This window comes from Xenopus laevis, chromosome 6L, assembly GCF_017654675.1.
Source record: "Xenopus laevis strain J_2021 chromosome 6L, Xenopus_laevis_v10.1, whole genome shotgun sequence".
Lineage (NCBI taxonomy): Eukaryota > Metazoa > Chordata > Amphibia > Anura > Pipidae > Xenopus > Xenopus laevis.
In genome coordinates, this window is record NC_054381.1 from 35,850,834 (window position 1) to 35,876,266 (window position 25,433).

A 25,433-nucleotide genomic window follows, 5' to 3' on the forward strand; every position below is an offset into this window, starting at 1 on the left:
ACTGGAAAAAAGCAGATGAAAGAGTCTAAAAATACCAAGGAAAAGGGCCAGAAACTGCACTGTATAATTGAATCATTTCTGCAATAGATAAGGCTCAAATGCAATAGAATTTGGAGGAACAAGCCAATGGCTAAGATTTGTAAGAAAACAGCAATCATTTCCAAAAGCAGAGCTGAAACCTGCCTCTGGGAGTGAGAGCATCTTTAGTGTGCTATCGCCATCCAGTGGCTCATGTCTATTCAAACTGGAAATAACCAGAACAGCTCTTTAAATACTGGGCTACATGTTCATATTGTAATACTGTTAATTCATTTTATAATAGTAATGTTATTCATAAATATCCAAAAAGTGAATTGTTTAATTAAGCAGAACTTTTCCCATTTCCTCTGTAGTAATAAGACATTATTTGTGCCTATAAATCCACATTAACTGAAAAATAACTATCCATATCCAGCATAGCCTTGGTCCCAAGTGTTTTTCCAAAAAAAGATCACATACTTTAAATGAAAGGCTTTGTGATAGGTTTATACTGATGTCTCATTAGTATTTGATTTAAGATTTTAAATATATATATATGTATATGCACTTTAAAAATATATAGACGTTTGATTTGTTTCACCAAAACTCCCAGTGTTGCTGGTCTTTTTGAATGCTATATATATATATATATATATATATATATACAGGTATATATATATATATATATATATATATATATATATATATATATATATATATATATATATATATATATATATATATAGAAGTCCAAGCTGGTGCACTCCACAAAAAAGCTATTAAATGCCTGTGGGCTGGTAAAAACGTACATATACTGTGTGAAAAGAGACCGCACTCACATGACTGTCATGGAAAAAAGCCGCAAGGGCTGTGGTTTATTCCTCAACGTTTCAGCTACCAAACTTTACCCGTCCTCAGGAGACTTCCGATCTAACCCGCTTGGGTTTTTAAATGCTTATTTATTATTACATTTTCCCGAAATCTCCATATTTTTCGGAGTTTTCACCCAAAAGCTTAGAAAACATTGTGAAATTGCCCGAAACCCCAGACACAACCAAAAATCAATGGCACTGTTCCCACTGACTTTTATGCAACCTCGACAGGTTTGAGATGCCGTGTTTTTTAAATTCTGGCTTTTTAGTCCTTGGGCTTTAATAAATTCCGAAAAATTCGTGATTTTTTTAAAAGACTGATTTTATAAAATAAAATCACAAATTTTTCAGATTTCAGGGAATTTCGGGTATTCGGAGCTTAGTAAATAACCCCCTTAGAAAGTAGTATTCATTCCTGAGGTGATATAATTCACATCTTATTAACCCCAAAACAAAAGTGCAATACACAGGGCACATTTACTAAGCTCGAGTGAAGGATTTGAAGTAAAAAAACTTCGAATTTCAAAGGTTTTTTTTGGGTACTTCGACCATCGAATAGGCTACTACGACCTTCGACTACGACTTTGTTCGATTCGAAGGATTTAATCGTTCGATCAAACGATTTTTTCTTCGATCGATTGATCTAAGTATTTGCGCTAAATCCTTCGAATTCGATATTCGAATTCGTAGGATTTAACTTCAAGGGTCGAATTCGAGGGTTAATTAACCCTCGATATTCGACCCTTAGTAAATGTGCCCCACAGTGTAACTGTACAAGGCAATGCTCTTGCTCTAGAGAGAAAGGCTTTTATTCTCGTGCAGCTTTAGTGAAAGCTGAGCAAGTTTTGTGCCTCAGTGTCTAATGAAACAATAGTGGGAGAGTGTTGCTAGGAGGCCATCAATGCCGTGTCTGACTTGTGTTTACATTTTGTGAATGACAAGTCAGATTTACTGCGTTCCTTAGCAACCCATTTTAAAGAACAGATCTATTCTGTCTCAGGAAAGAAGGAGCTGCAGAAGAAATTCTGCTTGCTGGATTATTTCCCTGCTGGATAGTTTCATATTAAATGTAAAGACAAGATAAAGATACTACATTCGGACAGACAGAATTATAGGGATCGTAAAGGTAAGTGCACTGAACTAGCTATGGAAAAAGTGCTGAAAGCTTCAAATGAGCCCCGTTAGTCCCCCGAGTAATGTGGCGTCAATGTTTTGTGAATTTAAAGCAACTTGTCAGTTCATAGTAACATAGTAAGTTAGGGTGAAAAAAGACACGCCAACCTTTTAAGTCTATATATAACCTGCCTATACAGAGGAAGGCAAAAAAAAACATTTAAAGCCTCTCCAATTTGCCTCAGTGGGGAAAAAATTCCGACCTGACTCAAAAATGGACCAGTCCCTGGATTAACTTGTACTATGAGCTATCTCCCATAACCTGTATTCCCTCACTTGCTAAAAAGCCATCCAACCCTTCTTAAAGCTATCTAATGTATCAGCCTGTACAACTGATTCAGGGAGAGAATTCCACATCTTCACAGCTCTCACTGTAAAAAATAAACCCTTCCGAATATTTGGGCGGAACCTCTTTTCTTCTAATCTGAATGTGTGCCCTCTTGTGAGCTGGAAGGATTAACTAGTAAATAAAGCATTAGAGAGATTATTATATGATCCCCTTATATATTTATACATAGTTATCATATCATATTTATAATAGTTATTAAGCGCCTCTTCTCCAGCGTGAACATCCCCAATGTGGCCAGACTTTCCTCATAGCTAAGATTTTCCATACCATTTACCAGCTTAGTTGCCCTTCTCTGGACCCTCTCTAATACAATAATGTCCTGTTTGAACAATGGAGACCAAAACTGTACATGTTTGTCTAATTTGTTTTTTGTTTCAGTGGTTTTCAATCTATGTGCTTACCTGTCCTGCATGTTTTTAGCATGTAACTGAAAAAGCTGTTTGCTTGTCAGGTCACTGACCCCAGCAGCCAAATATCAAACTGGCTAATGCTATTTTTATCTTTATTCTTTTTTTTCAACTTTTTATTCATCTTCCATTCTGACTTGCAAGCTGCTGCCTGGTTGCTATGGTAGTCAAGCCCAAGCAACCTAAGAACAGTTAAAACTATAAACCTGAGAGTTGCGGAACAAAAATGTAAATAATTTAAAAAAACAGAATAAAAATGAAGATGAACTCTAATGATATTACTATTCTGTATTCACCATGATAAGAAAATCTAGACTGCTGAAAAGCTGGGCCGTGTGCAGTATTATTTCTTTATATTTTTTGGAATATATGAAGAATTAGGGGTTTTGTTCCCCGCAGACAGTACAGATATACAGGTATGAGATCCATTATCCAGCAAAACATTATCCAGAAAGCTCTGAATTACAGGAAGGCCATCTGCTGTAGATTCCATTTTAATCAAATAATTTAAATTTTTAAAAAGGATTTCATTTTTTTTTGCTCTGTAATAATAAAATACTAGCTTGTATTTGATGCCAATTAAGATACAGTTAATCCTTACTAGAGGCAAAACAATCCTATTTGGATTATTTATTGTTTACATTTTTTGTAAACTTATGAAGACCCAAATTACAGAAAGAGCCCTTATCCAGAAAACGCCAGATCCTGAGCATCTGGATGACAGGTCTCATACCTGTACTGTTAAGGTGCAGTCCGCTGCTTTTGCTCCTATGCATCACTTCCAAAGCTGCTAAAAAGCTTAATGGCTCATTTACCAAAGTTACAGGCAAAATTGTGCCCCTTAAAGGGGTTGTTCACATTTGATTTAACTTTTAGTATGATGTAAAGAGTGATATTCTGAGATAATTCGCAATCGGTTTTAATTTTCTACTATTTGTGGTTTTTGAGTTATTTCGATTTTTTTATTCAACAGCTCCCCTGTTGCAATTTCAGCAATCTGGTTGCTAAGGTCCAAATTAACCAAGCAATCATGTTTTTTAGATGGGGTCGGTGACCCCCTTTTGAAAGCTGGAAAGAGCCAGAAGAAAAACGCAAATAATTAAAAAAAACTATAAGAAATAAATGATGAAGACCAATTAAAAAGTTGCTTATAATTGGCCATTCTATAACGTAATTCAAGTTAACTTAAAGCCGACCCATCCCATTTGAAAGCGTGAATCTTGCGACAGTTAAAAGTCTTGGTGCAAAGAGCAGTTCACACCACGTAAGGTGTCTCTGTACTTACAGGGTTGCCTAGAGTCTTGAGTCCTCTGGTTCTCTCTAACTTAGTGCATCTGAATAAAGTATGAGCCAGGGCCATGCCAGGGGATTCTCATGTGCAACCCACCTTTTGCCCCTTCTGCCAAAGTGCTGCATAGTAAGTGGGGCTCAATTTTATGTGCTGTGTACTAGTAGAGAAAGCTAATTTATGCTGGGCATTTACTTGCATTTTAAGTAGTATTGCTTTACCTCATTCCTCTGTGTATTAATTACTGTTGTATATGTACAAACATCTCTCTAATCTATCTATGAATCCACCAATCTTCCCATTTACTTTACAGCATATGAGGGTAACTGAAGGGATGTCCTATTTTATTCCTTATAATGATATGTGCTTATTCACTCACAAGAGTTCTTCAGAGACTGCAGCTCTTGGCCAACTTAGCAGTAAGGCTGAGGGCACATGGAGCATTGGCTACGCAGTTCTCACCCTTTGTTACAGGCTGAGAAAAGCAGATTGGCTCCATTGCCTCAGCTCCATTGTCAGCACTAAAAAGTAATCGCTTTGGCTTTCCGAAGTCGTCCGTATTTTCCTTGTGATGCAAATTTGTGCGTCTTCAGAAAACTAAGCATTCCGAGTGCCTTCCTGCCGGCTATTTACATTCTAGCCCGCGGGAAGGCATTTAGGGGAGATTAGGGTGTCGGTGGGTGATCAGAATGTGGGCTCTAGGGCCCAAGAACCGGATCATAATGTATGGTACACGGGCAGTCGAATCGCAGAACTGCATCAACGAACAGATTCGGTACAGGATCCGATGGGATTTTTAACCCTGCCTGGATGACATCTGCCCAACTTTCAGTCAGATATCGATCGGAAAGCCTGACGGAGGGCCCCACTCAAGGGCCAATAAACTGCCGACTCGGTCTGTCGGCAGCTTTTTGTATTCGCCAGCTTAAAGGTAGATAGGGAACACTGAATAAATTGACCTGGTTTTAAAGAAGGGGGAGGTGAATTCAGTGGACATAACTTTCAAATTAGTACTTTATAATGCAAAAAAAAACAAAAAAAAATCCTATGCTAATTTTTAGCAAATGTGTTTTTAGGTGCATAACCAGGGGTCCCAAATTTTTTTTTAATCGTGAGCCCAATTCAAATGTCAAAAAAGTTGGGGAGCAACACAAGCATGAACAAAGTTCCTGGGGACTTGATGCCAAACAAGGGATGTGATTGGCTATTTGGTAGACTCTACATGGACTGGCAGCCTTACAGGAGACTCTGGCAGTGCACCTATTTTTTATGCAATTAAATGTGCCTCCAAGCCTGGAATTCAAAAATAAACTTTGAGGCCACTGAGAACAGCAAGGGGTTGGTGAGCAACATGCTGCTCATGAGCCACTGGTGTAAACTTTCCCTTTTAATTGACAGTTGCTTGACACTACAGACACGGAGCTTACAGAGATATGGTATACTCATGTTGGCCCACCCTAATGGTACCACCTTTGTATGTCCATCCGAACACTTGGTCTTCACTGAAGCAATTTAAAAGTGTTCCCCTAATGCTACATGAAGTTACCATTGTGATCCATGTCCTGGCACAGTTCCTTTAAGGGTACTGACCCATCTAGCCAAGGTGCCCAAATTGCTTAGCTGCCCCTGCCTCTTGCTATCTATAATATGCACTAACCTACCTCTAACTAATCCTCCCTAGGCAAAGATGTAAAAAACTCTGGATGTTCTCCATGGCCCTGTGGTCACTGAAATCTTTTCCCTCTTTCACCTGGAGGCCAAGTTCTACATTCTCTATAGTTTAGTGAAAGAGGCTGCAGAAAATCTTCACATTCCTTGTACATTTTCAGGGAAAGGTTCCTCACACCATTTTTTCCATTGGATGAACTTCTACTCATTGATTGACCAATATCTTAATGGATCTGATCGGATTCATTATTTGGATATTTATATCATTACAAGATTGTATTGGACAGCTTCTTAATTCAAACATTCTAAACATGGGCAAAAGATTAATATTAATTAATGGTAAAATGAAAGTGTTGAAAGTATTTCTTTTTTTTTTCCTCAGCTATTCTGAACAAGAACATGAGCGATATAATTGGAACTGAACATGGAAGGAGTGACAAGTGTTATTTGTTTGCAAAAAAACTGCAATTTACTGCAAATGAAAATCTGGCAGTTGAACGAAGTGACATTATCCATAAACCAAAGTGGATTCAGGACATGGACATTTGGAGAAAACTGCCACCGGACTTTAGTGTAAAACTATACAAGTCTTCAGATTTTAACAAAAACACATTCGATTTAGAATCTGGAGACATAAAAGGGGGCAGAAGAAAAGATACATTTCTCCAGGTTTCTAAACAACCTTGGGTTCTTGAAAGGAAGAGAGAAGATCACTTCCCTTTGCTGGTACCAAAGGAAGAGCCCATCAAATTCCTAACCAGGTTTAAAGCTTTGGGGCCATTAGAGGCCAGCACCTTGTTTGTGAAAAATGGTGTTTACCCAAAAGACAGATACAAAGACCCAAAGCCACATGACTTTCGGCAGGTGAGTCCTGAGATGTTACACCTGTATGCAGGCCTGGATTTTGTGCTAGGGCGGAGCACTGGGGATTATGCATATAGGAGTATGCATCCCTAGTGCTCCTTAGGTTGCGGTTGGGTGGCAGGCCACCACTAAGATCTTGCCGTCCTTGTCCCAGAAATATTTTTTGGTTGCGCATCGGAAAACTCGCTCACGTCAAAACCGTAGCACGTCAATATTATTTGGACGCCCATTGACTTTAACACCGGCGTCAAAATTGACATGCGTCAACATTGGTGTTTTGCGAATTTCGCAGGAATTAACGAATTTTTCGGCCAAGCGTAACCGGACAAATTGTCCATCACTAGTGTTGGCTGATTTGCCTTCCCATTCTTCGCATTCTGACACTTCCCTAACTGCACCTGAAATTCTATCTGCTTGTCAGAGTCACTGACCATGGCATCCAAAACACAGACTAAAGGGCTGATTTACATTTTACCATTACTATTAATAATAATAATAATAATAATATGTGTTGTTAGAGCATATTCTGCAGTGCTGTACAATAAATGGGTTTATACAAAGAACATACAGAATTATATAAATAGCAACCAGCAACAGATACAAGAGGTGAAGAGATTACCATGATTTTCTGCTACCTTTATACAGGTATAGAATCCATTATCTGGAAACCCATTATCCAGAAAGTTCCGAATTACAGATAGGCTCCATTATAATCAAAATAATCCTAATCAAATCAAATAATCCTAATCTTTTAAAAATGATTTCCTTTTTCTCTGTAATAATAAAACAGTAGCTTGTACTTGATCCCAACTAAGATATAATTAATCCTTATTGGAAGCAAAACCAGCCTATTGGGTTTATGTAATGTTTACATGATTTTCTAGTCGACTTAAGGTATGAAGATCCAAATTACAGAAAGATCAGTTATCTGGAAAACCCCAGGTCCCGAGCATTCTGGATAACAGGTCCCATACCTGTATTAACAATGAACTTTACCCACTTGCCTTACTGTTCCAAAGTCAAAAAATTGTTATATACCGTAGTTTGTTTCCAGACTAAGAGAAATAGTATCTAAGGCTCTCACTATAATCAATTCCTTGGGACTATGGCATGCAAGGAACTTACTTCTACAGTTAACTTTGTTGTGCTTAAAAGCCATAAAGCTGTAAAAGGCACATATTTCCACACGTGTATCTAGACTCGAGGACTTGTATCTATATCTATATGTATAATTCAGTTTTAGTATCTATGTGAAATATACTTAAACTGTGATCCTGCTTATGTCATCCAAGATTTATTACTGAATGTAATTGTTTGACATGCAAATATCTATGCAAATAAGTTGAAACCTGAATAATATTGCTGAAATATGTAATTAAGTCCCTGCCAGGCAGTTTATAGCACAATAACACTTTTTTTTTACTGATGTTTCGGGCACCTCCGACCTGGTGGATCGACTAGCGACTGATATCAGTCGGTTTCGGCTTCTGCCATACAAACACAGGATAATATCCATGCATGTATGGCCACAGCATATCTTCTCAACCAAAATTGGATCAACTTCCCTGGCTGATTGGAAAACCTGGCACTGCACTGCTATTTACTAAATCATCACTTTAGGGTCTTTTACCTAAAATTTTTAGCAGCTCTGAGAACTTTTTCACAATATTTTACCGAAATCAATGTATTTGTTCAATAATTTGCTAAACAAAATAATAGATATGCTTTTTATTTCTTTTTTCTACAGTATGACGCTGGCATACCTGATTTCCATACAGCATACCCAAGGGATCCTTTGAATCTTAAATTAAAATCACAGCATTTAAGCTATGGTAAGTGCTGTAACATATAATATACATGGAAATGAAAACTGCTTTTATTGCAGAATGATTTGCTCGTGATTTGTGAAAGAAAATCAATCATTTTGCAGAATACACTTGTCTGCTCACAAGTGCAGTGGTACATTGTACCTTCACTGACAAGTGATAGTTGTACACATTTCATTATACAGGTGTAGGATCTGTTATCCGGAAATACAGAATGCTCCGTATTACCGGGAAGGCCCTCTCCCATAATAAGCAAATAAAAAAAGATTTTTTTCAACTACTTTCCTTTTCTCTGTAATGATAAAATGGTATCTTGTACTTGATCTTACCTAAGAAATAACTAAACCTTTTTGGAGGCAAAACAGGTTTATTTGATGTTTACATTTTTTTTAGTAGACTAAGGGGGTTATTTATCAAGGTCTGAATTTGTCTCAGTATTTCTAATATCCAACTCCGAGCAACTCTGAATTCCCGAATGGACCTTATTTATGAAGAAAAAAGCCCAAAAAAATGAGGCAAAACTCGCTTTCCGAATTGTTCGGAGTTTTCCCACAAAAACTATGGCTGCATCTGAGTTTTTGGAGTTTTTTGCTCTGAAACCCCGAAATCATCGTAAATCGGTATGGACATCAATGCAGATACTGGGACCTTCCCCATTGACTTATACAGGACCTCAAGAGCTTTTAGATGCCGGGGTTTTGGATTCAGAGTTTTAGTTAGACCATCGGACAATAAATCTCGAAAAATTATTATTTTTTTGCTCTGAAAACTACAAATTATTCGAGGTTCGGCTGTTCGGAGCTTGATAAATAACCACCTTAAAGTATGGAGATCCAAATTACAGAAAGATCTCGCATTCTGGATACCTGGTTCCATACCTGTACTGTAATAAAAAAAGCAACTTTGTCAAACTTTTTTCAACCTGTTAGGGGCCGATTCACTAACTTCGAGTGAAGGATTCGAAGTAAAAAACACTTTGAATTTCGAAGTGTTTTTTGGGCGACCATCGAATGGGCTACTTCGACCTTCGACTTCGACTACGACTTTGAATCGAAGGATTCAAACTAAAAATCGTTTGACTATTCGACTATTCGATAGTCTAAGTACTGTCTCTTTAAGAAAAAACTTCGACCCCCTAGTTCTCCATCTAAAACCTACCGAACTCAATGTTAGCCTATGGGGAAGGTCCCCATAGGCTTGCCTAAGTTTTTTTGGTCAAAGGATAATCCTTCGATCGTTGGATTAAAATCCTTCGAAACGTTCGATTCAAAGGATTTAATCGTTCGATCGAAGGATTATTCCTTCGATTGAACGATCAAACTATTTGCGCTAAAATACTTCGACTTCGATATTCGAAGTCGAAGGATTTTAATTCCCAGTCGAATATCGAGGGTTAATTAATCCTCGATATTCGACCCTTGGTGAATCGGCCCCTTAATCTGCACCATCAGGGAACAGCTTAAATGTTCCCATGCTGAAGTCAAAGTAAAGTAAAACAATAATGAAAGAGAAAACATACACATTTCTGAATGATAGTTTACCATAAAGTAAATGCTACCTGCTGTTGTTGTTTCTATGGGATATTAGGTATATATTAAGTAAATATATTAAGTATAATTTCTACCTTTCTACTCCATTGTTGCCTTGTACAACATAGCAAAAAAAACAGTCAAAGGTCTCCCTGGCCATTGAATGCATAGTAACGAATCGTATGTTTGTTCTGACCCATGCCTGAAGTTGTATTATACAACAATTTATTTCCTTGGTTGTACTGTTCCCTAGAGCCTGAGGCAATAGTCGCAGAATAACAGTATGAAAATTGAGGTAGTGAGGCAGCAAAAGAGAATGGCACAGTAAAGGAAGGTGTGGGCAATGACACATTGTGAAAGGATAAAAATTGACGCCGGCGTCAAAACAGTTTTTCCGCTGGCAAATTTTTGCGGCAACTTTGCAAATTTATTCGCCTGTGGCAAAACGTGGAAATTCGCCAGGATTTCGGGCCTGGCAAATAAATTTGCCCATTACTAGAGATGGCACATGGAAAGAATTGGAGACAGATGATAAGAAGGCTCACAGAGAATAGGGAGTGAGAGGACAAATGGTACTACGGCACATGGGGAGAGAATGAAGGGCAGAAGAATGGCACACCAGGTACAGAAAGAATAGAGGAGACACAGAAAGAGATGACAGAGAGATTTTTGTAACTATAATTAGAGGGTTATTTATTAAAGTCTGAATGCAAAAAAACATGAAAAATATGGGTTTTTTTAACTATAAAATCCAAATTTTTAGTGGGGAAAAAAACTCAAATTTTTCGAGATTTATTATACCCCGAGGATGGAAAAAGTCTGAATCTGAAATCCTCCGACTCAGACCTGCCGAGGTTGTATATAAGTCAATGGGAGTGGTCCCTATCCTATATCCCTAGTTCCTGTGGTCTGAGGGTTTTGTACAAATTGTACAATTCCGACTTTCAATTCCGATTAAATAGTGTTTTTTTTAATAATAAATAAGGTCAAATCGTGGATTCTAGTTTGCGCAGACTTTTTAAAATAAAATTATCAGAAGAGACTGGTGTACAACAGGAGTCGAAGGAAAGGATTTTGTATATGGGGAGAGAGTGGAATAAGAATAATATGTAAGGAAAATAAAGATGAGAAACAGTAGTAAAGACAGAAATATCAATAATAATGACATTGTGAAAGGTGCACTGACACTGCCTTTTTAAAGCATTAATGCTAATGTTTAGCTGAAAAGTAAAGGCACAGATGAATCCATTCTTATTGGTGCTGTGATCAACCTTGAGAAAGAAGTGACTCTATAGTTGGTGCTTTGTGATACCGGCACCGACATGTAACTACTGTCTTCTCGCCAATGATAGGCTTGTGCGTCTGGTAAATAGCAATAGCTGGGGGCTACTAGTCACATGTGCCTCAAGGCCAGGGAGCCCTACAGAGAAAATAAAAAAATATCCACACGAGATAGGACAAAATGCAATGTGAAGAAGCCAATGCACGATTCCATGTATGGGGGAGTATGGGCTAAGGGGGTTGGATTAGGAAATATCATTTAATAGCAAGTTTTATTTAAACACCCTGGGAAAATGGGACCTGTTATCCAAAATGATCTAGACCTGAAGTTTTCCAGATAAGGGAACTTTCTGTAATTTGGAACTTCATCCCTTAAGTGTGTTAAAAATCATTTAAACATTAATATATCCAACAGGATTGTTTTCTTAGTTGGGATCAAGTAATGAATCTGAATTTTTGAAGCTTTCTGGATAATGATTTTCCAGATAATGGATCATATACAGTACCTATACTCCATGTACATGTATATGCAAGGGAAAAATAATTAACGTTACAGTATTATATCAATTGTAAACCTAAAAGACGAAACCTTTATTCAAATACCAAGAAATTAAATTCACAACTATTAGTTGAGGTCTGACGGATGTCAGAAAAAACAAAAATTATTTTATGATATTGATATAATACTTTTTTTTAGAAAAGAAAAAGAAACCCCACCAATTGTTATGATTCTAAAATTGGCCAGAAATACTGCAACGTGTTTTATTACACTTGTTTACTGACAACAATTCATAGAGAATTGTAATAGAATTAATAAAGTGCTAGTGCTGCTATAAATTCATCCATAATTAGAAAAATTCATGGATTTAAGTAAAGTGCTGTGCAATAAATTAGAATATTAGACCCCAAAGAAAAAAATCAATTAAAAATATATATAGAAAAATGACCAACTTTAGGTAGTGGGTTAGCAATTGAAGTCACAATCCATAAATTTAGATTACAGAAAATAGAAAAAATAGATGGTGGAGTTGTCCCATAAACTAACTGCCTGATTTTTTCTAAAGCCTGGGACACCACAAAGATAAGGCAGGACAGGGTAACCGGGGCTGTGGCCTTGGTATTTAACTTGCCCTAAGTGTTATTAAGAGGCTAGGTATCCCTAAAAAGCCACAAACCGTCGGTCCCTTAGAAAGGAAGGAAGATTGTAAGAGGTTGTATAGAATAAAGAAGGATTAGACCCCGAGCTCTCTTGCCCCCACTTCCGTTGTAAAACCCAGCCCAAATATTTCCTATAGATCGATTTGGCATAAATTCAATTTGACCACAAGAGGATCACTAAAAACGCCGACGTACGTTTCGCTGAATAGCTGCTATTCAGCGAAACGTACGTCGGCGTTTTTAGTGATCCTCTTGTGGTCAAATTGAATTTATGCCAAATCGATCTATAGGAAATATTTGGGCTGGGTTTTACAACGGAAGTGGGGGCAAGAGAGCTCGGGGTCTAATCCTTCTTTATTCTATACAACCTCTTACAATCTTCCTTCCTTTCTAAGGGACCGACGGTTTGTGGCTTTTTAGGGATACCTAGCCTCTTAATAACACTTAGGGCAAGTTAAATACCAAGGCCACAGCCCCGGTTACCCTGTCCTGCCTTATCTTTGTGGTGTCCCAGGCTTTAGAAAAAATCAGGCAGTTAGTTTATGGGACAACTCCACCATCTATTTTTTCTATTTTCTGTAATCTAAATTTATGGATTGTGACTTCAATTGCTAACCCACTACCTAAAGTTGGTCATTTTTCTATATATATTTTTAATTGATTTTTTTCTTTGGGGTCTAATATTCTAATTTATTGCACAGCACTTTACTTAAATCCATGAATTTTTCTAATTATGGATGAATTTATAGCAGCACTAGCACTTTATTAATTCTATTACAATTCTCTATGAATTGTTGTCAGTAAACAAGTGTAATAAAACACGTTGCAGTATTTCTGGCCAATTTTAGAATCATAACAATTGGTGGGGTTTCTTTTTCTTTTCTAAAAAAAAGTATTATATCAATATCATACACCGTAATAATTTGTCTCCCAGTATGGACAATATTCTCCCTTGCACTGAGGTCCTAGTAAAGTGAACGTATACTGATAGTGCAAAGTCCAGCAGGTCAGAGACAATCAGCATGGATTGGGACTGTCCCTAGTTATCATTCTCCTTAATATCATATCTCTTACAAGCAAGGAAAAGAAAGTATCGTATATGCAGCAAACCTGGAATCACTGAATGAAACCAGATAAAGATAATATATGTCAACTTCCTGCAACATGTGTAGGACTAGTACTATGTAACATTAAAGGAGAAGGAAAGCTACGGAGGCATTTTATTGCCAATAGATTAGCTGCAATAGTGCAAGCTAGAATGCTATATTTATTCTGTAGAATGTTTTACCATTCCTGAGTAAAAAGCTCTAGAAACTCTCTGTTTGTTTAGAATAGGAGCTGCAGTATTAATGTGGTGTGACATCACTTCCTGCCTGAGTCTCTCCCTGCTCTGGGCTCAGATTACAGTAGAGAAGGGAGGGGTGGGGGGAGAGGAGCAAACTGAGCATGCTCTTGCCCAGGGCAATGAGGTTTAAGCTGAAGGCAGGAAGTCTGATACACAAGCCCATGTGTACACAATAGACGGAAAGAAATGCAGTATTTCTTTTGACAGGGGACTCAGAGCAACATTACTTTGGGGGTTTACTGGTATATTTAGATGGACCTTTCTGATAAGGCTTACTTAGTTTTAACCTTTCCTTCTCCTTTAACCAAGAAAAACACAAATTTAAGAGTGAGCCATCCATTTAGCCTGTTGTAAGGAATGACATGCAACTGCATATACTGATGCAAGGGAACCCATTTGCACCATGAGACACTTTAGTAAATGAGGCGTATGGGGTTATGTAATAAAAGACACAGAGGCTCATTTACAAACACATGGCAAATTTGCACCTGGGCAGTAACCCATGGCAACCTATCAAATGGTTTGCTTTAATTGTTCCTTCTGCAGTTGGCTGAAAAAAGCCAGTTACTGTAACCCGCCCCTCCGGTCACCCGTCCATGCTTACCTGCAGAAGTGCTAACCAGCGGGTTCAGGTTGGGGCACTTCCACTGCCAGATCTTCCGCCAGATTCGTGTTCTGCGCTTCTTGTTCCTGCACATGTACGCCTGGCAAATAGGCGCCCAGCACATTGTAGTTTGGCGTATGCGCACCTGGTGCAGCCTGCTAATTAGGAAATGGTGCCTGTGTCTGTTTGATGCTAATTGTGCATCTGTTGTGCTCATTGGTTCCCTTTCTTGCCAATCAAACAGGTAAGGTCCTTTGCCCCTTAAATAGCTCTTTCCACTTCCTCTCCTTGCCCAAGCTGGCTTCTGTGCAATCAGTTCCTGCCTAAGCTTTGTTTGTGATTGATATTCTGGTTTTGACTCCTGTCTGCCTTCTGACTCCAATCCTGCCTCAGCCCTGTCCATATTGATATTCTGGTTTTGACTCCTGCCTGGTTTCTGACTCCGATCCGTGCTGCCTGCCCGAACCTTGCCTGGCCTTGACTTCAATTCCGCTTCCTCTTTGTCTGTACTGCAAGTATCCTAGATGTGTTTAGGTTCCCTGTCGATTCTTCAGCAGAAAGTCCGGGGTACCAAACGGGCGTCGATGAAGACCAAGATAGTCATCGGTGACTTTGTTCACTAAAAGGTACTTACTAGCGGTCTCCATGATTCCTTGTTAACTAGCATTACAGTTAGCTTGGGCCACGATGGATTCCTCCCAGGCCACTGGGCTGACCACGTCTCTGGAATCAATTCTGGAAGCTCTTGTGAAACATTTGGAGACTAAAGAGGCTCAACAAATGCACCTTGCTCAGACTCTCCAGCATCTTTCTACTCAACTTGGTGCTCTACAATAGGCTCAACAAATGGTGCAACCTCCAGTGCTGCTTGTTCCCTTGTCCATGCCTCCTCCCATCAATCCACCGTCTTTGGGAGAGGCTTCTGCCCAGTAACCGAAGAATTCAGCACCTCTTCGTTATTGCGGTGATCCAGAGACTTGTCATGGGGTTTTAAACCAGTGTAAGATCCACTTTGAACTTTCTCAATTTCCTAATGAAAAAGCTAAACTAGCTTATGTTCTCACCCTGTTGTATGGTAAGGCCCTGGTATGGGCCTCTCCACTTTGGGAGAGGGATGAACCCTTGGTACATAACTCCATGGCATTTTTGGCTGCTGTCTGTGGGATTTTTGATGCTTCTGGGACTAAGGAGAATGCCTCCAGCCATCTTCTAGGGGTCAATCAAGGGTCTCTTTTTGCGGCTTAATACACTATAGATTTTCGCACGCTGGCAGTTGAAGTATTGTGGAACAATTATGCTCTGGTAGCTGCTTTCTGGAAAGGCCTCAATGAACCCTTTGAAAGATCAATTAGCTGCTTGATATCTCCCTCTGCTCTTTGAGGGCTTAGTTTCCCTGGTGATCTGAATTTACATCCGAATTAGGGAAAGGCAATCTCAGAAGCCTCGGTCTAGCAGAATGGTCCCTGAACCAGTCTTTTCCACAATGTCATTTGCTCCCTCTTCTCCTTTACCATCTCTTGGGGAGGAACCCATGCAATTGGGGGCAACTAAACTGTCTCCAGAGGAAATTATTTGGAGAAGAACCACTGGTTTGTTTCTATATTGCGTTATTAAGGGGCACTTCATCCAGGCTTGTCCCAATAAGCCTAATTCTCAGCCACAGGGAAACTTCAGCACCTAGGACTGAGAGGGGAGTCTCTCCTGGGCAATGTTTCCTCTCCCCAAGTAAAGAATTACTCTAGACTTCTTGTGCCTATTATCATTACTTACCAAGCCAAATGTTTCTTATGCCAAGCCTTTGTGGACTCGGGAGCAGCAGGAAACTTTATTGATCAGACTTTCGCTAAGGTGGCCGGTTTACCTCTGCTTCCATTACAAATTCTCCTTGTTGTTCAGGCCGTGGATGGTAGAGCTATTGCTTTCGGCCTTATCGCTTCTACCACCCCTTCTCTCTCTCTACAGATTGGTGTCCAGCATTCTGAAGAGATCTCCTTCCTGTCATATTGGGGTTGCCTTGGCTGCAACTCCATAATCCAGACATTAATTGGGTTTCTGGAGAACTCACTGCATGGAATCCTTCCAATTCCTCAAACTCTTCTTCTGATCAAGGTCATGTACTTCCTAATTCCTCTGTGCCAGCTATTCTTGAGTCTTTGCCAGCATGTTACAGGGACTTTGTTGATGTCTTTGAAAAGAAAGGAGCCGAACTTCTTCATCCTCATAGGGCCTACGACTGTCTGAACTCTTGCCTGGCACGGTCCCTCCTAAAGGAAGAGCATACCCTCTCTCGTCACCTGAGACTCAAGCAATGAAAGACTATATTTAAAAGAACCTGACAGGCTTTATTTGAAAAATCGAATTCTCCTGCCTGAGCCATTTTTTTTTCTTTGTCCAAAAGAAGGATGGCACTTGACCCTGCATTGATTATTGTGGCGTGAACAAAATTACCATCAAAACCCGCTACCCACTCGCACTTTTATACTTGAGGTTGATGCTTCGGATGTGGGAGTTGGAGCAGTCGTATCTCAGCGTAATGGTTTTCAGGGATCACTTCACCCTTGTGCTTGTTTCTCACGAAAATTTTCGTCCACTGAGAGGAATTATGACGTTGGTGACAGAGAACTTTTAGCAGTCAAGTTAGCCTTGGAAGGTGTCACCTTTTGGAGGGTTCTTTTGAGCCGGTTACCATTCTCACAGATCATAAGAATCTTGAATACATCTCTTCAGGCCCAGTGGGCGCTCTTCTTTTCAAGGTTTAATTTTATAATCTCATATAGTCCTGGCTCCAATAACACTAAAGTTGATGCTCTATCGAGATCTTTTTCTACTGAAGAGCGGATGGATTATCCGCCTACTCCTATTATTTTATCTGATTTGATTATTGCCCCTGTCTTCACCATTCAACATGATTGTCCTCTTGGAAAGACTTTTGTTCCAGATTCTGTGTCCCAGGTTCTGCAATGGGCTCATTCTTCCAAGTTAGCAGGACATCCTGATGTAAACAAGACCATTGATCTTGTCTCTAGATACTATTGATGGCAATCTCTGAAGTACAATGTTAATCAGTTTGTTTCTTCCTGCAGTATTTGTGCCCAGCAGAAGGTTCCTCTGGCTCTTCCCTGTGGGCTTCTTCAACCTCTTCCGGTTCCTAATCAGTCCTGGATTGATATCAGAATAATTGATCAGAACTTCTTCCCTGGGCGGAGATTGTTCAAAACAATATTAAAGGACCAGTAACATCAAAAAAATTAATTGCTTTAAAGTAATAAAAATATAATACAGTGTTACCCTGTACTAATAAAACTGCTGTGTTTGTTTCAGAAACACTACTATTGTTTATATAAATAAGCTGTATATAAATAAGCTGCTGTGCAGCTATTCAAAGGAGAAAAGGCTCAAGTTACACAGCAGATAGCAGATAAGCTATGCTGAACATAATGTTATCTGTTATCCACTATTTATCCTGTGCCATATAGTCTTTTTTCAATTTCCACCATTGCTACTCAGCAGCTTGTTTATTTGAACTATAGTAGAGTTTCTGAAGCAAACAGATCAGTTTTACCAGTGCAGGGCAACACTACATGATATTTTCATTAATTTAAAACACTTTCATTTTTTGGTGTTACTGTTCCTTTAAGCATGATTCCTTGGACTGCTCTCCTTTTTCTTGTGTGTGTATTGCGAGCATCCCCCAGCCCTTCCCTGAACGTTCCTGCTGCACAGTCTTTGGTTACAAGGCTTGAAGAGTAATTGGTCCCAGACTCATCAGGCACAAGTTTCCCTTCTTTAAAAGACTGCTGCAGATAAACGTTGTCGTCATGCTCCTTCCTTTAAAGTAGGGGACTCTGTATGGTTGTCCACAAGGAACATTAAACTCAAACAACCATTCCCTAAATTAGGACCTCGTTTTTATCCAGAGGATTCACGCTCTGCGCATCTTGTTCCTGTACATGCATGCCTGGCGAATACGAGCCCATCGCATTCTAGTTTGGAGCATCCTGCTAATTAGGAAATGGCGCATGTGTCTGATTGATGCTAATTGTGCATATGTTGTGCTCATTGGTTCCCTTTCTTGCCAATCAAGCCTACTCTCTCTCCCATTGGTCCTTTGCCCCTTAAATAGCTCTTTCCCTCCTTGCCCAAGCTGGTTTCTGTGCATTCAGTTCCTGTCTAAGCTTTGTTCATGATTGATATTCTGGTTTTGACTTCTGCCTGCCTTCTGACTCCGATCCTGCCTTAGCCCTGTCCATATTGATATTCTGGTTTTGACTCCTGCCTGGTTTCCGACTCTGATCCGTGCTGCCTGCCCCGATCCTTGGCTGGCCTTGACTTCGATTCCACTTCCTCCTTGTCTGTACTGCAATTATCCTATATGTGTTCAGGTTCCCTGTCTGCAGCAGAAAGTCCAGGGCCACAAAAGGGCTTCGGTAAAGACCAGGATCGTCGGGGTGACTTTATTCACTGAAAGGTACTTACTAGCGGTCTCCTTGGGTTCCTTGTTAAGTAGCATTACAGTTACTGATTAGTCATTTTGGGTTATTGCCCATGGGCAATTTTGCACAGTCTTTATAAATAAACCCATTAGATTTGCCCAGGAGCAGTAACCCGTAGCCACCAATCAGCAAGAAGCATTTACCAATCACCTGTTTAAAAGCAAACATTTTATTGGTTGCAGATGGGTTACTGCCCCATGCCTTAATCTTCAGCATGTACATTCTTCAAATAAAGAAGCCCCCCTAAATTGCAACAGGACACACATCTGTCAACTCATGGTTATAACCTGTGTTTTTATTTACAGCTCTGCTAGTTAATTTGTTTTAAAGTTATAATACTTCTTCCATCTTCTGTTTTCCAGTTCATGGACTTAGGCCTTTACAAGAGAAGAGTCTACCAGTTAAAGGCTTTGTCACACATCAGCCTGCTGCACTTCCATGGGACTCAAATCTAATTCTACCCAAAAATCCCTTTCCACCCAAATCTGCATCATTTACTGTCAGTACATATTTATTTATTTTATTTTGAATTTAAAAATGCATCAGTGATTAAACATTAACCTTTGCATGCAACAGAAGTTTGCTTTCCAGAATGGATGAAGATATAATTTATCTCAAAGGTCAATTGTATGTTAATAAAAAGCAGAGATGGTTCAAACAACAAATTAATGAACTTTGGATAAATGCAGTTACTGATAAATACTGGAGCTTTTAATATTTAATTTCTAATCTTATCATGTTATCAGTCTCCTATCCCATATTCAGTGCCATAGCTAATTCCTATTGTAATATAGTAAAAAAACATGATATTTCATGCAGCTTAGGGATGGTTACAATATTTGCTTCTTAAATAGTGATAGGTGAATGTGTCGGAAATTCGCCTATAGTCAATGGGTGTCAAAATAATTATGATGCGCGACAATTTTTGACGCAAGCAACAATTTTTATACGCACAACTATTTAGTCCAAATGCATTAAAGTCAATGGGCGCCCGAATAATTTTGACGCGCAACAATATTTCTTGTTGCATCGAATTTTCTGCCAGCGAATTTTTTTCTGCCACGAATTTATTTGTCTATCACTACTCTCAAACTAAATGCTAAACTAAGATGAATCATTGCAAGAAAGTGATATGCTCTGAGAATAATTTTCGACAGTATATTGGTTATGCACGACAATGATTATTTGAAGACATTCCTGCCACATATTTTAAATTGTTCTCATTCTGAACTAATGAGCTGCAGGTAGAGAATCAGAGTTGTCTTTCAAAATACTGCTTGTAAAGTGACAGAATTACCTGCGGTTCTTTTCTCTCTGGTGGGTTTCCTCTGGAGAAGTCCCGTCACTTTAATTATTTGGCCACTGACAGTTTGAGCAAATAAATATAGATGACTAAAGATTTCTGCAACACCAATACACTTCTTTATTTATCCCAGACATATTACTTCTGGTGATATCAGGGTTTTACTCAAAAGTGGCATAGCATTTGAAACCACCATCTAATATTGTCTCAGTATTTCAGCCATGATTTGCCCTCTCCAGAGATGAGTCTCCAGAGTTCCTGTCTTGGTGCTAATCCCCAGTGTAGTCTGGTCACACAATGGTCTTTTTTTTCCAGGAATCTCACTCTCTGTGTTCCTGAAACTCAACCACTTGAATTGCTATACTTGCACGCCGGTCACTGCAAGGTGCTAACTCAGCTATCCTCCTCAGTGGAGCTTTGAATTGCTTGGCTAGCTAAGCCTATCTCTCACTCCTAGAATTATTATTACATTACTGCCCTATGCTAGCTTCACCTAACTGACCACCTGCCCATGCCGATTCAAGGAAAAAGATCCTGAGCACGAGTGCTCCCCCTTTTATACAGAAAAGCCCTGCCACCTGCTGTACAGTTCTTGAACTACTCTCCAATTACTCAGACCCTGGAAAAGGAAGTAACTTCCCAGGGTTAAAAGAAACAGTAACACCAAAAAATGAAAGTGTTTTAGAGAAATGAAAATAACATGTGGGGGCACATTTACTAAGGGTCGAATATCGACGGTTAATAAACCCTCAAATTCGACCCTCAAAGTAAAATCCTACGAATTAGAATATCAAATTCGAAGGATTTACCGCAAATCCTATGATCGAACGATCAAAGGAAATCGAACGGATTTTAATCGATTGATCGAAGGATTTTCCTTCGATCAAAAAAACTGGGGAAGGTCCCCATAGGCTAACATTGTACCTCGGTAGGTTTAAACTACCGAAGTATGTAGTCAAAGTTTTTTTTAAAGAGACAGTACTTCAACTATCAAATGGTCAAATTTTTAGTTCGAATCGTTCAAAGTCGAAGTCGAAGTCGTGGTCGAAGGTCGTAGTAGCCTCAGGCCTGGATTTGTGGAAAGGCCACCAAGGCCCGGCCCTAGGGCGGCAGGATTTTAGGGGGGCGGCATGCTGCTCAACCACACCCACATTTTTTTAGAAACACTGGGGATGCACAGGAGATATGATAGTTTTTTAAATTTCCTGTGCGCCAATACCCATTGCTCTGGTTCCAGTGACCAAAAGTTGCCCAAATAAAGAGGGGGGGGGGAGGGCAACGAACGGCAGTGGGCCTAGGGGTGCCTGCTATGTAAATCCAGCACTGAGTAGCCTATTTGATGGTCAAAGTACCCAAAATAATACTTCGAAATTCGAAGTTTTTTTACTATATGGCACAGGATAAATAATGGATAACAGATAACATTATGTTATACAGAGCGTATCTGCTATCTGCTGTGTAACCTGAGCCTTTTCTCCTTTGAATGGCCGCTCCCATTGCTACACAGCAGCTTATTTATATAAACAAACACAGCAGTTTTACGAGTGCAGGGCAACACTTCATTATATTTTTATTACTTTAAAACACTTTTATTTTGTGATATTACGGTTCCTTTAACAAAGGACCAACGAAAGTGTCCAGACTATAGGGGGACTGTAAAATGCAGCTAAATACTTAGGGTCCCTAAAACAATAGAATAAAAACTAGCCTTTTTTTTTACTGATTATATTAGAAAATGTATTACTTCCCCGAGATTAAGTTTATATAAAAGTTTCATTTTCAAAGTACTTTACAAAATGCTTCTTCCTGGCGCTTTGATTTCTGTCACACAATGTGTTTACATATTCACAAATTGCTTTATCTTGTGACATTATTGGAAATGGCCTCACGTATTTCCATGCACATGACATTTTTTTTATTTATTTGATTCTGAATAGAGACATAGACGCCGACGTGGGGTGTACAGTGCATTCATGGATCGCGTTGAAGAAAAGTTTTCAGCCAGTAATCAAAAGGTAAGTTGCAGAATTGTTCTGTACCTGAGCTGGCTTTTTTAGGGTTAAGGCAGGTTATGTTATAATGAGGGCTTCATATAACATTCACAGTAAAATAAAACCTTGTTCCATTTTAATTAAAGTAAGTGCAGGTAATGCTCAGTACCTGGGGTTTTCCAGATATGGATCTTTCAGTAATTTGGATCTTCATGCCTTAAAGGAGAACCAACCCTTTATATCAAAATCCCTTACCCCCCTACCCTACATAGACCCCCTCCGTGCCCCCCCCCAGCCTAGGTGTTACCCTCGGTAAATGCCCCTAACTCTTTACTTACCCCTTCTTGAAGATTCAATGCATCGGAGTTCACAGGCGCCATCTTCTTCTCTTCTGTAATCTTCGGGTCTTCTTTCGGCGCTTTGGCAATTTGCCGATACAGCGTTTCCGTCACGAAGATTACCGAAGAGAAGAAGATGGCGCCCATGAACTCTTAAGTGCTGAATCTGCAACAAGGGGGTAGGGGATTTTATTATAAAGGGTTTGGTTCTCCTTTAAGTCTACTAGAAAATCATGTAAATATTAAATAAACCCAATAGGCTGGTTTTGCTTCCAATTAAGATACATTATTTCTTAGTTTGGATCAAGTACAAGTTGCTGTTTTATTACTACAGAGAAAAAGGGAATTATTTTTAAAGATTTGGATTATTTGATTATAATGGAGTCTATGGGAGACAGCCTTTCCGTAATTCAGAACTTTCTGGATAACGGGTTTCCAGATAACGGATCCCATAACAAAACTGTATACATTCATGAACTTCTATGCTGTTGACCCCTTAGCGCTCTAGCACTTGCACCCCAGGGTAAAGATTCACATGGCTTACTCTAGTACACATTTCAGAAAGTACAGTTCATAACTTTCAACAACATCAGGTGCAACATGAAAACTAAATTTATGATAAAAATTAAAGGACATATAAACACCTCTGGTTACTCAAGGCTTAATTAAATGTTGCTGAACTACAGTTCCTTGCGCACTCCAGCATATTAATGTGGGTTAAAATATCATTGGGTCTGTCAAGTAGCAAAATCAGGAATGGATTCTTAAAGCAACACTGCTTGATAAAAATGCTCTCCAGGTTCAGTAACCCAATGAAGGCAAAAGGATCCTCCAACGTTTTGTTATTTTATTATTAGAGAATGAGTCCCCTCATTTGTACGGATGCACCAAATACACTATTTTTGGTTTTGACTGTATAACAGATCCTTAGCAAAAGATCTGGATAATTAACTAAATCCGAAACCCCAGTTGCATAATTTGCAGAAAAGAAATTGTCACACCTTTTTTGAAACCTCTATAGGAACAGAAACAGCTATAGAAGCCTGGCGCATCAAGTCTGCAGCCCAAATTTTTATTTAAACCACGCCTCCTTTTGCCCATGCCTCCTTTTGCCCACATCTTGACCACACCAACTCATGGAGATGAATACAGAAAATAAATATGTTAGCTTGCTATTCTTTGTGAATGCTATCACAGATCTTTTGATGCCAATGTAAAAGCAGCTCCCCTGCAGCAGAAATGTGAGCCAATCACGGGGACATTTTTGAACCAATTGCTGCAGATGGGAACTCTATATGGCACTTTTTCCTGGGATCAAGAATAGGAACTGTAAGCTAGGTTGTGCAATGAGATTTATATAACCCTAAAAAGTAACCCTACAACGCAATGGCTGAGTGATTAATATCATTGGTATTTATATAACCTTTCCTGAATTAAATCAAATGTTTTTATCTAACAGCAATCAGAGTAAAACAGATGAAACAGAATTGACAAGATAAAGGGAATGCCCTGCAAGCAAATGGATTGAACTGCTGCCTTATGATATGCCATGGAGCCAGTTCTAAGGAATGTGGCAGTCAAATTCTGACACCTACTCCTTGTGATGTATCCAAGGAAACCGAGGAGAAAACAAAGACACCTTTTCTGTGCACTTTGCACCCCACTGTAGTACTGCTCTGTGCATACTTTGCAGGTGATCTCAAATTAGAACAGTTATGTTTTTAAACCTTTTAGTAACTTTAAAGGAAAACCAAACCCTTGCTAATAAAAACACCTACCCTACATAGACGCCCCTCCCTGCTCCCCCCAGCCTAGGTGGTACCTTTGGTAAATGCCCCTAACTCTTTACTTACCCCTCGGTGCAGATTCAGGGCAGGTACCACATAGGCTGGGGGGGAGCAGGAAGGGGGGTCTATGTAGGGTAGGGGGTAGGAGCTTTATTAGCAAGGGTTTGGTTCTCCTTTAACAAAACCCACCAATAAGAAAAGTCCCTACCTACTACAATATGGCCCCTTTAAGGCAAGGAGATCTATATTACTGAAAGGTCCCCTATCTGGAAAACCCCAGGTCCCTAGCATTCTGGATAATAGGGCCCATACCTGTACTGTTGTTGAAATCTACACATTGGGTTGTGTACTGAGAAATGATTAGATAAATAAGCAAATAAATCTGATATACGCATCATGTCCCGATACCTTAATTTTTTTTAATGATACCTTGGGTTACAGTTATCCTATTGACAGAATGGAAATGACTGACTGATACAAGAAAGAACTGCATGATATTGTCCTGTAGATCCATTTGTTACAATAAAATGTTTAATTTACATCTGAAGATAATATGGTAATTTGTTGTGTTTTTTTTGTGCAGTTTATTTCCAGGTGATTATGTGATAGTAATATTGTCTATGGGATTCTGGGATCGCAATGTGGCTCCAGTACAGAAAGATGAGAGGTCTGGTTGAGGCAGAGCAAACAAACCTGTGGCTGATGACACACACTGCGTATTTTCTGTTAGTGTTTCTCAACTAGTGGAGAAGAACCTCAATCCAGTATTGCTCCTTCCAATTCATTTGAATTGGAACAGAACTGAATCTGGTGCTTTATAGCCCCAAAACTAATTTCTCGTTCAAATGATTGGAACGTAGTGATGGGCGAATCTCTCCTGTTTCACTTCGCCGAAAAAAATCATGAATTTCCTGCAAAATTCGCGAAACGGCGAAAAATTTGCAAAAAATCGTGAAAGCGGAAAGTTCACGAAAAATTCATTTTCATGAAAAATGTGGGAAATTCGGATGTTTTCACGAACAATTAGTGAATTCGGACATTTTCACGCAAAATTGAGCAATTCGAACCTTTTCACGAAGAAATCGTGAAAATCGGAAATTACTGCAGATTCGCAAATTTATTTGCCGGCGGCGAAACAC

The 25,433-nt window shown here is 39.2% G+C and overlaps 1 protein-coding gene across 1 annotated transcript; it reads left to right on the forward strand.

Moving 5' to 3' along the window:
* The first annotated feature begins 1,877 nt into the window (after nt 1-1,877).
* LOC108718852 lies at nt 1,878-24,310 on the forward strand. Its single transcript, XM_018267343.2, has 6 exons — nt 1,878-2,016; nt 6,158-6,639; nt 8,387-8,471; nt 19,238-19,374; nt 22,116-22,193; nt 23,967-24,310. Exons 2-6 carry the CDS (start codon nt 6,175-6,177, stop codon nt 23,976-23,978), a joined length of 777 nt encoding a protein of 258 aa, XP_018122832.1. The 5' UTR covers nt 1,878-2,016; nt 6,158-6,174; the 3' UTR covers nt 23,979-24,310.
* The last annotated feature ends 1,123 nt before the right edge of the window (nt 24,311-25,433 follow it).